At 39.6% G+C, this 15,133-nt stretch overlaps 1 protein-coding gene across 7 annotated transcripts in view; it reads left to right on the forward strand.

Annotated features, from left to right (window-relative positions):
• The window catches only part of ITPR1 (inositol 1,4,5-trisphosphate receptor type 1), a 352,707-nt gene that overhangs the window by 150,082 nt on the left and 187,492 nt on the right, over positions 1-15,133 (forward strand). For 4 of the 7 annotated variants that reach the window (XM_037800676.1, XM_037800678.1, XM_037800680.1 and 1 more), the window contains exons 11-14: positions 606-701; positions 2,051-2,095; positions 5,985-6,139; positions 14,535-14,634. In XM_037800676.1, coding sequence (XP_037656604.1) covers positions 606-701; positions 2,051-2,095; positions 5,985-6,139; positions 14,535-14,634 — 396 coding nt within the window. The remainder of the gene's footprint in view (positions 1-605; positions 702-2,050; positions 2,096-5,984; positions 6,140-14,534; positions 14,635-15,133) is intronic. The other 3 variants (XM_037800679.1, XM_037800686.1, XM_037800696.1) reach the window with 1 other exon arrangement.

Genomic DNA, 15,133 nt, shown 5'->3' on the forward strand with positions numbered 1-15,133 from the left:
TTTGTCCAACATCTGAACACAGCTACTTCGTCTATTTTATCCAGTTTTCTAATTTTCTATGGCAGTTTCATGTATTCTTTTGCATTTTCTAATTGTTTATGGCAACAACTCATGGCACCAGTTATTCCACTATGGTCAGGAGCTGAAGTTACATTTATTTTATGGTATATTGGCCCAGATGCTGTGACTTTCAAAATTTCAGTATCATGGCTTATGCATGGGTTCTAACACATGAGTGTATGCATAGATTGCTTATGCAGTTTTCCATGAAATTCCTGGTTTTGGTAGTGCTTTTTGTGGATGAATTCCAGAATCTTAATCTCTGCTTCATTGTGATTAAGGCAAATTATCTGTTAAGTAAGAGACTCTTTCTTCTTGGGAAGAACATTAACTCTTCCATATGTCCAAATTCTGACATTACATATGATGCTCGCCACGGGTTTGTTTTGTTGGAAGATACTGATTTTTTTTTTTTTTTTTTTTTTTTTTGCAGCTAGTAAATGTCACTCCTGAACTATGACTTCTGTGCCGTGTCTCAGATTCAGGGTTGTTCTAATACATGTTGACATTTCTTTGACTTCTATCGATCATTCTTCTTCTTGCAGGTAGTTCAACATGACCCTTGTCGGGGTGGAGCGGGATTTTGGAACAGCCTCTTCCGTTTCAAGCATCTGGCTACAGGGCATTACTTAGCAGCAGAGGTAAGTAGCAGCTGCCATTTTTTATCTTTCAAGGCTGATGCACTCATTTCCCTTTTCTCACTTACCCGTAGCAGTAGGGCAGTTACAGGCTCAGGGCAATGCTCAGTCATCTTGCAATTCCTCCTACTTCTTCTGTTTCCTTCTGCCTCATTTCCCTACTTAAAGAAAAGGGAGAGAAAAATGATGAACACATTTTAGTACTTGACAGGGGTTCTGATCAAGATGTAGGGAGAAAGTAAGAGAAAATAGTGCAAATCTGGGTTTTTAGAATTATCTTTCTGTTTTGCTTTTCCATAATGCTTTCCCCACATCTTACCTACCAGTCCCACTCCTAACTGAAATGACTGCGATTCGGCGATAGTGGGAACATGGCACGTAAAGCCAGAAGGGGTGAGATACATAAAGAATTCAAGAATTTTATAAAGAAATCTGGTTACTAATAGCATTAGTGGAATAGGCAGGGTCTTATCTTTTACTGGTAGGAATGTCAAACTCAAAGAAATTAACTTTACCTTGAATGTCTGTGAAGGGTTTTTGAGAAAAGGAAAAATTCAATGCTGAAGGACAGAAGGCATTAACCGCTTACTTTTTTGCATTAAATTAAGGAGCCTTCCTACTGTGTGACAGATGTTGAGTTTTACTCTGATCTGCTGGAAGATGCACTATGCATATTCATATGAGATTCTAGTCATACATCAAAAGACACCTCCTGTTGTCTGGTGCCACTGGGGATGCTTCTCAGAGATTTTCGTGATGAGTGGGTGTCAGTACTGCTTTTGCAGCTGACCTGAGAAATGCTGAATTTAAATGTGCTAAACTCCCTGGGATGCCTGACACTTGATTTTGAAATATTTAAGAACTGAAGATCAAGAAGTCTACCTTGAAATCTAAAATGGAGCCCTGGGGAATTACAGATCCAGCTAACCAGCTGTGAGAAATGTTGATTATTTGGTTTGCCAAAGATCAGTGGCAGTTGCATTATCTGTTGTGTTCTAAGGTGAAAGTAGCTCTTGTTGGAGGCCTAAATTTTTTTTTATTTTTAACTAAAAATAAATAGGAATACCAGGGACTGGTCTGCTGATCTTTTATTTATCTCAGCCTTTTCACTGTTGCTTTGCCAGTTCATTCATTGTGTTCCTTCTGTCTGTACTTAAGAGCCATCTATTGGTAACTGGTACAGTGTACCATGTATGTTGCTCTTGTGTGGCGTGTGTCGTCGTTGTGGCATGCTGGTTTCGTGAACCTTAGCTGGTCAAAGACATTGTAGGCCTCGAAGCCTTCTGTCAGGGGGGCCGAATCCTTGAGAAAGCATTGGATGTTTTAATTTCCTAATGGTTCTTTTTCATCAGGTAGACCCTGACTTTGAGGAAGAATGCCTGGAGTTTCAGCCCTCAGTAAGTATGGGCAAGAGCCTTCTTGTCTTCCTCTGGTAGGGTGAGGCCAAATGATCTGGACCTTTGTTTAAGAAACTGCCAGTGTGGTCACTGAGTGCTGGGGAAAGGGGAACCTTAGACTGCTTTGAAAGAAGGTCTCTTCTATGCTTCCCTCGAGGGCAGTCATGTCCCCTAGTGTCCTGGTCGGTTCAAGGGTCTGTTGATCATGCTGTGTTTTCTTTGTGCTTAGTCATCCTTCTGCATAGAGAAGTTCAAGGTATCTCTTGGACGACTACTAGATTGGAGACAGTGATGACCGCTATGGAGAAGGCTGGCCTTTTACAAGTGGTTGTCCCATTGCTCTAGACCTCACACAAGGACTCAATCAGATTGTTCAAGGAATGAGTGTGTGAGGTGGATTCTGTCATTTAGGCCGTGGAGATAACACATGTGGCAGCACACACCTGACTTCTGATTGGGCATCCTGTCATCTAACCATCTGTCCTTGCTTTCTGCAAAGTCAGAAGTAGGCCTTAGGGATAATGTGGTTTGCAATTTTAATGCAAAATGGATCTTTCTTTGGAGACCATACTGCTAGGTAATGCTGATACATAGGCATTTGGAGTTCAGATGTTCGCAATTGTGGGTTGAAGAGGACCATGGTTGTATTACATGAAATTGGCAGGTATAAGTAAGGCAGTTCTCTTGGAAGAACTGGTTTAGATTAAAGAAACAGAGCAAAACACCAAACAGTTGCTGCTCTAGTTGAGATTGTGTGTCCATGTGACGGTCTCAGTGGTGAATATGATAGGTGGTATTAGGGTAGGTTATTTTTGCCTCTGTTTTTTTAGTAAAACTTTGAAAAATTTGGAAAGACTTTAGAATAAACACGTTGATGAAGGTTGCTGGGGTGGAGATAATACAAAATGTAATTGTTTGGGGGATGTTGTGAAATCTGCAGTAAAAGGTCACCTTGTGGTTATGTTTGGAGATACAATGTTAGCTTTGAAAGAAACTCAAAGGCATCCTGCCTGAGGGCGTCCCTGCTGCATAGAGCAGAACATAGAGCAGTTAGGTGAACAAGTCTTCCCCTGCCCTGCCCCCTAATGGGATGCCTGAGCTTTTATGCCTTCTGTTCCTCTTTTTAACCCTCATTTCTGGAGTCCGTTTTGAAAGCTTGTTTTACATGGTTAATGTTGCTTGGAAAGCACTGACCTAATCAGCCTTTTGCCAATGTGTGAGGAGATCTTTTGTGAAACATATCTGAATAGTATTCTTGTGGTTGTTGTTTGAACACTTGAGAATTAGTTTTCATAAGATGTTTCTTATTCTTCCACCTTCCTTATTTTGAGAGAAAGATCTGCCTCTCTGTGACTTGCATCCATTCATCTGCTGTCTGAGGTAACGCAGAGTAAGTCTATTTCTGAGAGTTCTTGGAAGGAGAGCCATGTTTCTTTTGGTGAGAACTGTGTGCCCTGTGTTCTCCTGAGCTGTTGATGTATGAGGGGAGACTGGTATTTTTAATGCAGGAGGAGAAGCATGATGATCAAAAGCATGGTGGGGAGGTCAGATAGATCTGGATTTAGATACCAGATCTTCTACTGAATGTGCTGTGTGTCCTTGGACAAGCTGCATTCCCTCTCTGAGCATCAAGTCCCTCATGCATAGACATGGAGGATAAGCTTGTTGAGAGGATAAAGTGAGATAATTGTGAAAATAACATTCATGGTACCTAGTAAGCACTTAATAAATGGCATTTTTGTAAATTGTACACTATATTGTCATTTTTTGTGCCTTCCCACCTACCATTTCCTCTGGGCTGCATAGCAGCCCCATAAAAGGACAGATTTTACGGTCTTCATTTGACAGATGAAGACAACAGACATTGAGAGTGGTCCTGACTCGTCCTATGTTTCAGGGTCTCTCGGAGCTCAGCAGACTTCCTAATTCTTTGTGCTTCCCCTTACCAGGGTGGCAGGGATGTGCCAGTGGGCTGGGTGCCCTGCCTCGGCTTCTCGGAGCATTGCTTGTGCAGTGGTTTGAGTGCAGGGGTGGGATGCTTGCCCCACCCCCCACCCCCCAGGGCCAGCAGCTCAGCCTCTGCCTTTGTGGGCAGGCTGAACCCCTTCACCTCTTCTTGGTTGGAAACTTCGGTGGAAAAGCTCGAGTTGGGGAAATTTGGGAGAGGAAGCATCCCACTCGGCTACACGCATTGGTCTAATACCCCCCGAGCCTTGGCATCCAGGGCCTGCAGTTTTTGCCTCGGACCTCATGCAACTTTGTTGTGGCTATCCTAAATAAACCCAGCCTGGCCCTCCATTCACTTTTTGGATGCCAGAGGGAGAAAGCGGGCAACCGGAGGCTCTTTCTCATTGGCTGGTCTTCTGCACATGTGCCTTTCTTCCCACTAGGTGGCAAACGCAGACTGCACACCAAAGGAACGAGGGGCTGCTGTTCCTCTCACAGTCACGTTTCCAGATAACAGCCGACTCAATGCAGTTTTAATTTTTCTCTAGACTTCCCATAATTCTCTGAAATTTTAGCTACAGCTGAGCCCTGAGTCTCAAACCATAATTGGGTTAGGACTTTTTTTTTTTTTTTAAACTGGGGTTTGGAGCCCTTTGCCAGGTAACAGTAATCAGGAGAGAATAAATTCCTTCCCAAGTTATTTTTCCTGAACTGAGATTGTTGAGATGTTTTAGCACCCTCCCATTAACTGGCTTTAGTTTAGATAGACTATAGGGTCTACGGTTTGTTTAGGTAGAGCTACAAGTTATTAGAGGAGAGAGTGTGAGGGAGAGAGGGGTAGTAAAAGGATCATTCGGTTTTTTTTTTTTTTTTTTTTTTTTACAGGTAGAAGTTAGAGCTGCTGATGAACTGATAAATCAGACTATTGTCTGCACTCATAGATATCCTCCCACACTCTCTCCTTTACTATTTGGTTTGATTTCCTTTATCTCCTTTATCCTTTGTCTTCCTGGTGAGTTCTTCCTCTCTTGGAAAGGAGGCAGTGAGTGCCTCAGCCTAAGAAAAGCAAGTTAATAACAAAGAAAATGTGGCTTTCCCAGTTGATGCAGGTGGATGTTGTCATGTTGCAAGGATTTTACATATTAAAAATAATCCCAAGTGGAGTTACAGGGCTGAGAAAGTCAGACCGGGTGCTAGTCTCAGCATGCTGTTTAAATCCCCTTAGACAGATGGACTTTGGAACTGTTGGAAAATACTTCCCTAGAATGTTTCTACATTTTTCAGGAACATTTTCATCGTTGTTCATCAGTCTTCCCTCTCAGAGATTGTCTTCAGTCTAAGCCAAATTCCTAATGTAGCAGGAGAGGTCTGTTTTCCCGAGTTGTCATGAGAGTCCCTCCTTGATTAATTACAGAGATTTTTCCAGGGTTAGTCTGACTCCTCAGATATTTTTCTCAGCCACCCTGGGATTGCTGCTTTGAACACTAGGCTTCAGGTTCACTTATTTCTGTATTTTCTCCTGGGAAGGAGCTGTATGATGTCTCTTAGCAGTCAGCACTACAGATGAACACAACTACCCTTCACCAAATCCACAGGATAAATTTTCTCACAGTGCTCCCCCTCTCCCTTGACTACTGCAAATGACATAGCTATGCTAAATTCTTTATCACCTGCAGCTCTCTTCCCGTGGAAACGATTATTACAACCCCCAGTTGTCTAGACTATCACTTTTATTGCAACACAAGGCGGTAGAGCGTAAATACTCTTGGCTCCGGTGGCCTGTTGTCATCTTTTATGACTGCTCTGAAACTGGGGTGCTTTTCCTGCCAATTGCTGACCTTCGCTATAGTTTCTTCTCTGCTCCTGTGGATTGTGGAGTGATTTTAGTGCGTGAAGGGTTTGGCACGCGGTATCCTTTACTCAATTAACTTGTCCCCCTCAGGTGGACCCTGATCAGGACGCGTCTCGAAGTAGGTTGCGAAATGCCCAAGAAAAGATGGTGTACTCCCTGGTCTCCGTGCCTGAAGGAAATGACATCTCCTCTATTTTTGAGCTGGACCCCACCACTCTCCGTGGAGGCGATAGCCTGGTCCCAAGGTAGGTTTAAAAAATTGCTTATCCCAAGGGAGTTGGGGCTAGTATATGTGGCCTGCCTGGGTTTCTTGGAATCTAAATCATCATCGCCTGTTCTTTAAACTTCTGTGAAAGTTTTGGCAAAGGATTGGGACTGGCTGTCCAGTGGAACAATGTCTGATTGTTTAATGGCTCATTAATGGAAAGTTCTCAACACTTGGATAAGAAGTGCTCCATCTAGGTAAACAAGCAGAACTTTAAGCTCAAGCAGCTTAATATTTCTAGTATCTTTTACTTACCTCTTCCTTCCCTAAACTTGAGAACATACTTCTGGTCAATTAAATAAACAATTGAAAAGAAATGGCAGAAAATGGAATTCTGAAATCTGTGTGCATAGTAAGTTTTATTAAAATTGTGGAGAAGTTAGAACAGTCTTCTTTTAATTACTTTGTTAAATTGAACTCTTAGCTTTCTTTTTTTTTGGCGGGGGCAGGTGGGAAGTGGGGGGTGGAATACCTGGACCCTAAAGGGTGCAAAAGCTCATTCTTTACAACAAAATCAACAGGAATATTAATAATGGCTATTCACTGGGTGCTGATTATGTGCCAGGCACAGTGCTAGGTACTTTACATCTGTCATATAATTTAATTTAATTTTCACCAAAATCCTTATGAAATCAGTATCATCTACCTCTTTATTTTTAAGGAAGCTGAGAGTCAGAGAGTTTAATCAACTCACCACAGAGTTTATAATTTTAAATATTGACGACAGGTAGGTTGTTTGGGCAATTCTTCTAACTCTTCAGTCCAGCTCTGGCTAGTGGAAACCTTACTCGTGTTTGTGGATTTTACACAAGGCCCTTGTCACTGAGTATTTCCGTGAGGTTTCATTGTTCATATGTATCATTGCCACTTACCTGCTCAACTTGCATCAGGCTTTGGAACTGATCATTGCAGCTTGAGTGCTGTTAGAGAATGAGGAAAATCTTGTGTTGTGGTGGGTACTATTCCTATTCTCTCTGTTTTTTTTTTTTATTCCTATCCTTTTAAGAGTGACAAATGTAAGGCATTTCCCACCTAGGAGAAAACCTTGCACTACAAGAAGGCCTTTCATTGCCTTTCAGTAAAATGAGCACTGGCTATAAAATGCTGTTGGATCATCAACCCCTTCAGAATCTGATGAAAGCTAGAAATGCTTTCCCTGCAAATTCCCAATGTGTGCATACTTGAGGTTTGGAACCCCTGATTTAGATTTTTTTTTTCAATAACACATTTATTGAAATATATTTCATATACTATACAATTCGCCTATTTAAATGTACAATTCAGTATTTTTTTTTAGTAGATTAAGTTGTATAACCATCACAGTCAATTTTAGAACATCTTCATCATCCCCCAAAGAAACCCTGTACCCTTTAGCAGTCACCCTTCATTTCTTCCCAGTCCACCCCCAACCCAAGTCAGGCTACTAATCTACTTGCTGACTCTATGGATTTGCTTGTTCTGGTCAATTCATATGAATGGAATGACAATATGTGGTCTTTTGTGACTGGCTTATTCCATTTAAGATAATGTTTTCAAGGTTCATCTGTGCTTTCACATGTATCAGTAGTTCATTACTTTTATGGCTAAATTATATTCCATTTTATGGATAGTCCCCGTTTTCTTTTGCCAACCATTAGTTGATAGATATTTGGGTTGTTTCTGTTTTTTTTTTTTTTTTTTTTTGCTATTGTGAATAATTCTGCTGTGAACATTCATGTACACATTTTTAAGTGGACATGTTTTTTATCTTTCTCAGGTATGTACGTAGGTTTATAATTTCTCGGTCATATGGTAACTCAATGCTTAACCTTTTGAGGAATTACCAGACTGTTTTCTAAAGTGGCTACATATGTTACAATCCCAACAGCGGTGCATGAGGGATCCAATTTTTCCATATCCTCAACATTTAATTTCCTTTTTTTTTATCTTCATTTTATTGAGATATATTCACATACCACGCAGTCATACAAAACAAATCGTACATTCGATTGTTCACAGTACCATTACGTAGTTATACATTCATCACCTAAATCAATCCCTGACACCTTCATTAGCACACACACACAAATAACTAGAATAATAATTAAAGTGCAAAAGAGCAATTGAAGTAAAAAAGAACACTGGGTACCTTTGTCTGTTTGTTTGTTTGTTTCCTTCCCCTATTTTTCTACTCATCCATCCATAAACTAGACAAAGTGGAGTGTGGTCCTTATGGCTTTCCCAATCCCATTGTCACCCCTCATAAGCTACATTTTTATACAATTGTCTTTGAGATTCATGGGTTCTGGGTTGTAGTTTGATAGTTTCAGGTATCCACCACCAGCTACCCCACTTCTTTAGAACCTAAAAAGAGTTGTCTAAATTGTGCGTAAGAGTGCCCACCAGAGTGACCTCTCGGCTCCTTTTGGAATCTCTCTGCCACTGAAGCTTATTTCATTTCCTTTCACATCCCCCTTTTGGTCAAGAAGATGTTCTCCGTCCCACAATGCCGGGTCTACATTCCTCCCCGGAAGTCATATTCCACGTTGCCAGGGAGATTCACTCCCCTGGGTGTCTGATCCCATGTAGTGGGGAGGGCAGTGATTTCACCTCTCAAGTTGGCTTAGCTAGAGAGAGAGGGCCACATCTGAGCAACAAAGAGGCATTCGGGAGGAGGCTCTTAAGCACAATTATAGGGAGGCCTAGCCTCTCCTTTGCAGCAACCGTCTTCCCAAGGGTAAAACCTATGGTAGAGGGCTCAGTCCATCAAACCACCAGTCCCCTATGTCTGTGGTCATGTTAGCAACCATCGAGGTGGGGTAGACCAATACCCCTGCATTCTCCACAGGCTCCTCAAGGGGGCACTACATATTTTTTTCCTTGTTTTTTTTTTTTTTTTAACTTTTTTCAATCAACTGGGAAAAAAAACATACAATAAAAGAACATACAATAAACATACAATAAAAGAACATACAATAAAAGAACATTTCAAAGAGACCATAACAAGGGAGTAAGAAAAAGACAACTAACCTAAGATAACTAAAAAAATAATAGTTATTTTAGTGAGTGTGAAGATAACTAAAAAATAAAAATAAAAAATAAAAAATAAAAAAAAAATAAAAAAATAATAGTTATTTTAGTGAGTGTGAAGTAATATCTCTGTTGTTATTGATGTTTATTAATTTTTATTGTAACATAAATACAACATAAAAGTTTGCATTTTAACCACTTACAAGTATATAATTGTGTTGTTAATTATAGTTACATTGTTGTGCTGCCATCACCACCATCCATTACCAAAACGTTTCCATCACCCCAAACAGAAACCTTTAAGCATTAAATCCCCATTACCCCATTCTCCCTGCCCAGGAACCTGTAATCTACTTCCTATCTCAATAAATTTATATATTCTAATTATATCATATAAGAAATCATACAGTGTCTGTCTTTTATGTCTGGCTTATTTTACATATTGTGGTTTTGATTTGCATTTCTCTGATTGCTAATGATGAAGAGCATCTTTTCATGTGCTTATTGGCTATTGCATATCTTTAGAGAAACGTCTATTCAGATCCTTTGCAAGTTTTTTAATTGAGTTATTTGTCTGTCTGTTATTGAGTTGTGAGAGTTCTTATATTCTAGGTATAAGTCCCATGTCAGATATATGATTTGCAAATATATTCTCCCATTCCGTGAATTGTCTTCTCACTTTCTGGGTGGTATCGTTTGAAGCACAAATGTTTTTAATTTTGTTGGAGTCCAGTGTGTCTGTTTTTTCTTTTGTTACTTGTACTTTTGCTTCAAATCTGAGAAAACCACTTGCCTAATCCAAGGACGTTAAGATTTATGCCTGTGTTTTCTTCTAAGAGCTTAATAGCCATAGGTCTTACATTTAAGTATGGGGAATTAGATTGTGTTTTAAAAGCTTCCTTTCTAGTTGACTGCCTACTTATTTCTTAGGTAGGTTCAGGTCTGTAGAACCCAATTGCAGTTCAATTTAAGTGATTTTCTATGTGTTGTTCCCTCTATATTGGACAAATTTTTAATGTATTTTTTCTTACATTGTTGGAAGGCAGGGGAATGACATATGTTATATGATAATTGTTGCTGTTTGTTAAGGATAGAAAAGAACAGACCATATGATTTAATATATCACATTGCTGTGAAACTTCTTCCGATGCAACATTCTCTTGGCGAAGATAGAATGAGATGCTGCTTGGGCACATTTCTCAGCAGGTTTGTTACCGGACCAAGGAGGTGGATTCTTTTGCCCAATGCACTCAGATGACTAGTTCCTGAGACACTGGGGTTTCGAAGAGAGAAAGCGTTTTATTGCTAGGCGCGAAGCAGGAGAACGGATGCCCTGTCAATCCAAAATCTGTCTCCCTGAACAGCAGAAATTCTGATAGTTTTATAGCATCAGAGGATGGGCAGGTTTTAGGATAATGGGCACAATGTCTCTAGATGATGTGATTAGAGGTGATGTAATTCTTGAGCATGCGCAGATTGATTACATGATTAGTCACAGAATGTACATAAGAAAATGGCGGCCTTAATATGATGGGCATGATTTTTAGTATTATAATGAGGCATAGGTGGTTGTAGATTTAAGTCTAAGCTACTGTGCATGTCAGGCGGGCCCATTTTGGTTAGATCCGGTATCGGTTATCAAGATGACTTTGGACTTGGGGTGGGTTTGTTCAGCGCTGACCCAAGACCCTTCATTAATAAACATTAGGGGCTGTCTTTAGTGATTTTAAGACTGTAAAGTAGAAAAACTGGATTAAATGGGTACAAGTGAAGGTTAGTCACAAGGTTTTTACAACCACATGGGCACAAGATAAAGCCTATACAATTGTTATCAGAGATCCAGGCAGCTGGATTACAATTCAGGTTTCAGGTATTTCCCTCTGTCTGCTCTAATATACCAGAAAGTAAAAAGGAATATCTATATAATGATTCAATAATCATCATAATCAGTCCTTAAATCCTAACTTCTTGGTGACAGGTTGGAGATCCCCATGATCCCAATGGGAAAGGGAAGCTAAAGCTTCTGGGTCAGCTGGCTGATTGGTAATGTTTGCTTGGAGCCCCATGCTTCTATATCTCTTCCATTTATTAGTTTCTTTTTTGGTGGATTTTCCTTTTGGGCAATAGTCTGTAGGGAGAATGTTTCTAAACTCATGAGCAAGGGAAGCCTGGAGTTCACCCTGGCAAAAGTACCTGGTGTAGTCTACCAGTGTGTTTCCTTATGATCTTAGACTTGGTCTTAGTTTTTAAAATTTTATCCAAGTTTGCCTTTGGCTACTGTTTTAGTTTGCTAATGCTGCCAGAATGCAAAACACCAGAGATGGATTGGCTTTTATAAAAGGGGGTTTATTTGGTTGCACAGTTACAGTCTTAAGGTCATAAAGTGTCCAAGGTAACACATCAGCAACCAGGTACCTTCACTGGAGGATGGCCAGTGGTGTCCGGAAAACCTCTGTTAGCTGGGAAGGTACATGGCTAGTGTCTGCTCCAAAGTTCTGGGTTCAAAATGGCTTTCTCCCAGGACATTCCTCTCTAGGCTGCAGTTCCTCAAAAATGTCACTCTTAGTTGCACTTGGGGTATTGTCCTCTCTCAGCTTCTCTGGAGCAAGAGTCTGCTTTCAACGGCTGTCTTCAAACTGTCTCTCATCTGCAGCTCTTGTGCTTTCTTCAGAGTGTCCCTCTTGGCTGTAGTTCCTCTTCAAAATGTCACTCACAGCTGCACTGAGTTCCCTCTGCCCTTCAGCTCATTTATATGGCTCCACTGATCAAGGCCCACCCTAAATGGGTGGGGCCGTGCCTCCATGGAACTATCCAATAAGAGTCATCACCAACAGCTGGGTGGGGCACATCTCCAAAGAAACGCTCAAGGAAATCTAATCAAAACTGATAATGTCTGCTGAAACAAGATTACATCAAAGATAATGGCATTTGGGGGACACAATACATTCAGACTGGCACAGCTACCAAACTCAGTCAGAGACTAAAAGGGCCTCTTATTCATTGATTCTGTGAAGTCATTAAAAAAGAAAAAAAGATCCTGGGGCTAGTATACTCATTGTGCTAAGTTTTGCTAGTCTGAAGATCAAAAAGTCTAGGAGTAGATACACAAACATCCACGAAATGAGAGCAGCAATGGAATTTTGGTGATAGTCACTGATTAAAAGAATCCTTCAAGCCAGAGTGAAAGGAATAATGCCAAATCCTGGATCTCTAAACAAGACAATAAAATTGCCGTATATGCAATTAGATGCCTTGAATGTACATTGGGAGGGCATCCTGTGTGGCTCTTTTGTAATTGTCCTGACATTATGACTTTTGAGTTAAGATTGGGAATGGGACATCAGATGAATTGATAGAATGCCCTTTTTAGCTTAAATGAAATTTGGTATAGAACTCTAGAGAATGTAATCACCCAATTTAAAGCAAACCTCCAAGCTTCGATTAAACTTTGAAAATAAGGAAATCAATCCAAGTTACTTGGAAGGAAGAGTGCAAATCTCTTTGTCAGATATCCTGTTTATGTTGTTTAATTTATATTCATGTTACTCAATGTAAATATCTCTGGTTGCTCTCTCTTGGTCTTACTTGCAATGTAAGGAAGTACATTGCAAAGGAAGGCAGAGGATCTGCAGAAGAGATGTTCCTGGTTTGATTTGTCTCCCTCTCCCTTTCCCATGGATGTGGAATGCCACTCTTCCCATTTCCTCTCAGTGGGAATGACTTCCCTGCTCTCTGTCTGCCCTAGTCCCACCAGACTTTAAAGTTCCTGTAATAGGAAACTTCAGTGGCTCTCTGAGGCCTCCTTGATCTCCTCTTCTAAAAGCACTGTAGTACTTAACTTGATTACTGCCCAATTTAGTGCTTTATTATGTGCATTTACTGTTATTTACTATTGCCTGGCTTGTGTTCCTCTTGTCTCACCAGTGGTATTGTTGGCTCCTTAAGTGCAAGCACTGTCATTTATTTCCGCTACTTCTTTAAGAAGAAAAGCCAAATTGAAAAACATTGTAAAAATGATATGTAGTTACTATAAAAAGAAACAACAGCAGAAGTAACAAAAACACGTTTAAAAACCCTATGGAGAACAAAGACCCAAGTAAAAGTCACATAAAATTCAACCACTCAGAGATAGCTACTGTTATCATTTTGGTTTGTGTAGTTTCAGACAGGTCTCTGGACATAAAGATGACCTATATAATTTATCAAAAATGGGATCATAAGCTATCATTTTTATCTTTATTTTTTCACTGAACAATATGTTCTAGACATATTTCCATATGAATGAATATAGATTGTCATCATTTTAAATAGCATTGTAGTATTCTATTTTATGCACTGTAATTTAATTAACTAATCCCTTACTGGGACATTGGGTTGTTTACAGTTTTTCACTATTATAACTAATGCTTTGTTGAACATCTTTGTGACACATTTTACAACTTGTCATCTTTTAGGGGGGAAAAAATCTAAAAAACGTGATTACTAGATCAAAAGATAGATAAATTTTACATGCTTTGCCATGTTCTAGAGTTTTACCTGTTTTTACACTCACATACAGTGCAGAAGAGACCTCATTTCCCTAAGCTCTTGTCAACACTTGGGTTTTATTAATCTTTAAAATCTTTGTAATATGACAGTATAAAATGATATATAAATATAAATCATATACAAGGAGGTAGACTCTATACTTCCATGTTTATTGACCATTTTTATTTCTTTAATTGCTGGTTCATGTCCTTGTCCCATTTTGTATTTCAGTATTCATGTTTTTTTTACTGATTTGTAAGGGTTCTTTTTATATATGGATTAGTAGCCTTTTTTATGCTATGTCTCACTCATTTCTTTTCCAAAGTTGTGATTATTCTTTCAACTTTGTTTTTTTGTGTGTGTACAAAAGATAAAAACTTTATATTATTTAATAAGATTTATCCATCCTTTATTTTTAAATTTAGAGATCTTGTGTTTTATGTTTCAAAGGCTTTCCCTACCACAAGATTATTAGAATATTTATACATACTTTCTTCTAGGAATTTTTTTATTTTATTTTATGCTTTGATCCATATGAAAACTTTAATTGTTGCTTTATCTTCTCTGGTAGCAAGCACTAATACATACCCAATAAGTACTTCTTGTTGCTTTATCTCATGCTGAATTTGTACTGAGATATTGAGTCACATAGCACAATAACATTAGGATCATTGTGAATGATTTTTTATTGTAAATACATCAGAACGTGACTTGGAGCAATACTATTTGCTCCTGAGCTTCTATTGGCCAGTGTATATAGCAGAAAACCATTTTAGTATCCCTTTATTTAGAGATACTCTGAATATTCCTGTTCTTAAAACTCCTTTTCCCCTCTTTAGGAACTCCTATGTCCGTCTCAGACACCTGTGCACTAATACCTGGGTTCACAGCACAAATATCCCCATAGACAAGGAAGAAGAAAAACCCGTGATGTTGAAAGTAAGCTCTGGAACTTGGCCGTCTCCTTTGCTCTCAGGCTCGCTAATGAAGGGGCTTCATTAAGACAGATGGGGGAGGAGGGGGCTGTGAAGTTTGCTTACTTTGGCAAGAGTGTGGTTAAAGCCAAACTTGAATGCAATGAAAGAATTTATTCCGAGAGACCTGGATGAAGCAAGTTCAAGGCTTTTGAAATAGCCAGAACTTTCTGTTTTATTCCATAGCTTCTGCCCTAAAGGCTGAGCAGTTGTCCAGATTTCATGTCTGTCTGAAGGATGATTTTGGCTGGAGGGGAATGTTTTGCTTGTGTCCTGGGGTACATCAAATCTCTAGTTGATTTTCCACACTCTTTATTGTTTCTTTATTTCTCTATGTATTTAAATGCACATTTTTATTTCTTGAACGTTCTCTCCACCCCTTTACTGTGTCTAAAACTCACCTCTCCGTCCCCACCTTCTCGAGGCTTATAGAACACAGACAGACACTCACAGGGTTTTTGTTT

The sequence above is a fragment of the Choloepus didactylus genome, chromosome 1 (assembly GCF_015220235.1).
Source record: "Choloepus didactylus isolate mChoDid1 chromosome 1, mChoDid1.pri, whole genome shotgun sequence".
Taxonomy (NCBI): domain Eukaryota; kingdom Metazoa; phylum Chordata; class Mammalia; order Pilosa; family Megalonychidae; genus Choloepus; species Choloepus didactylus.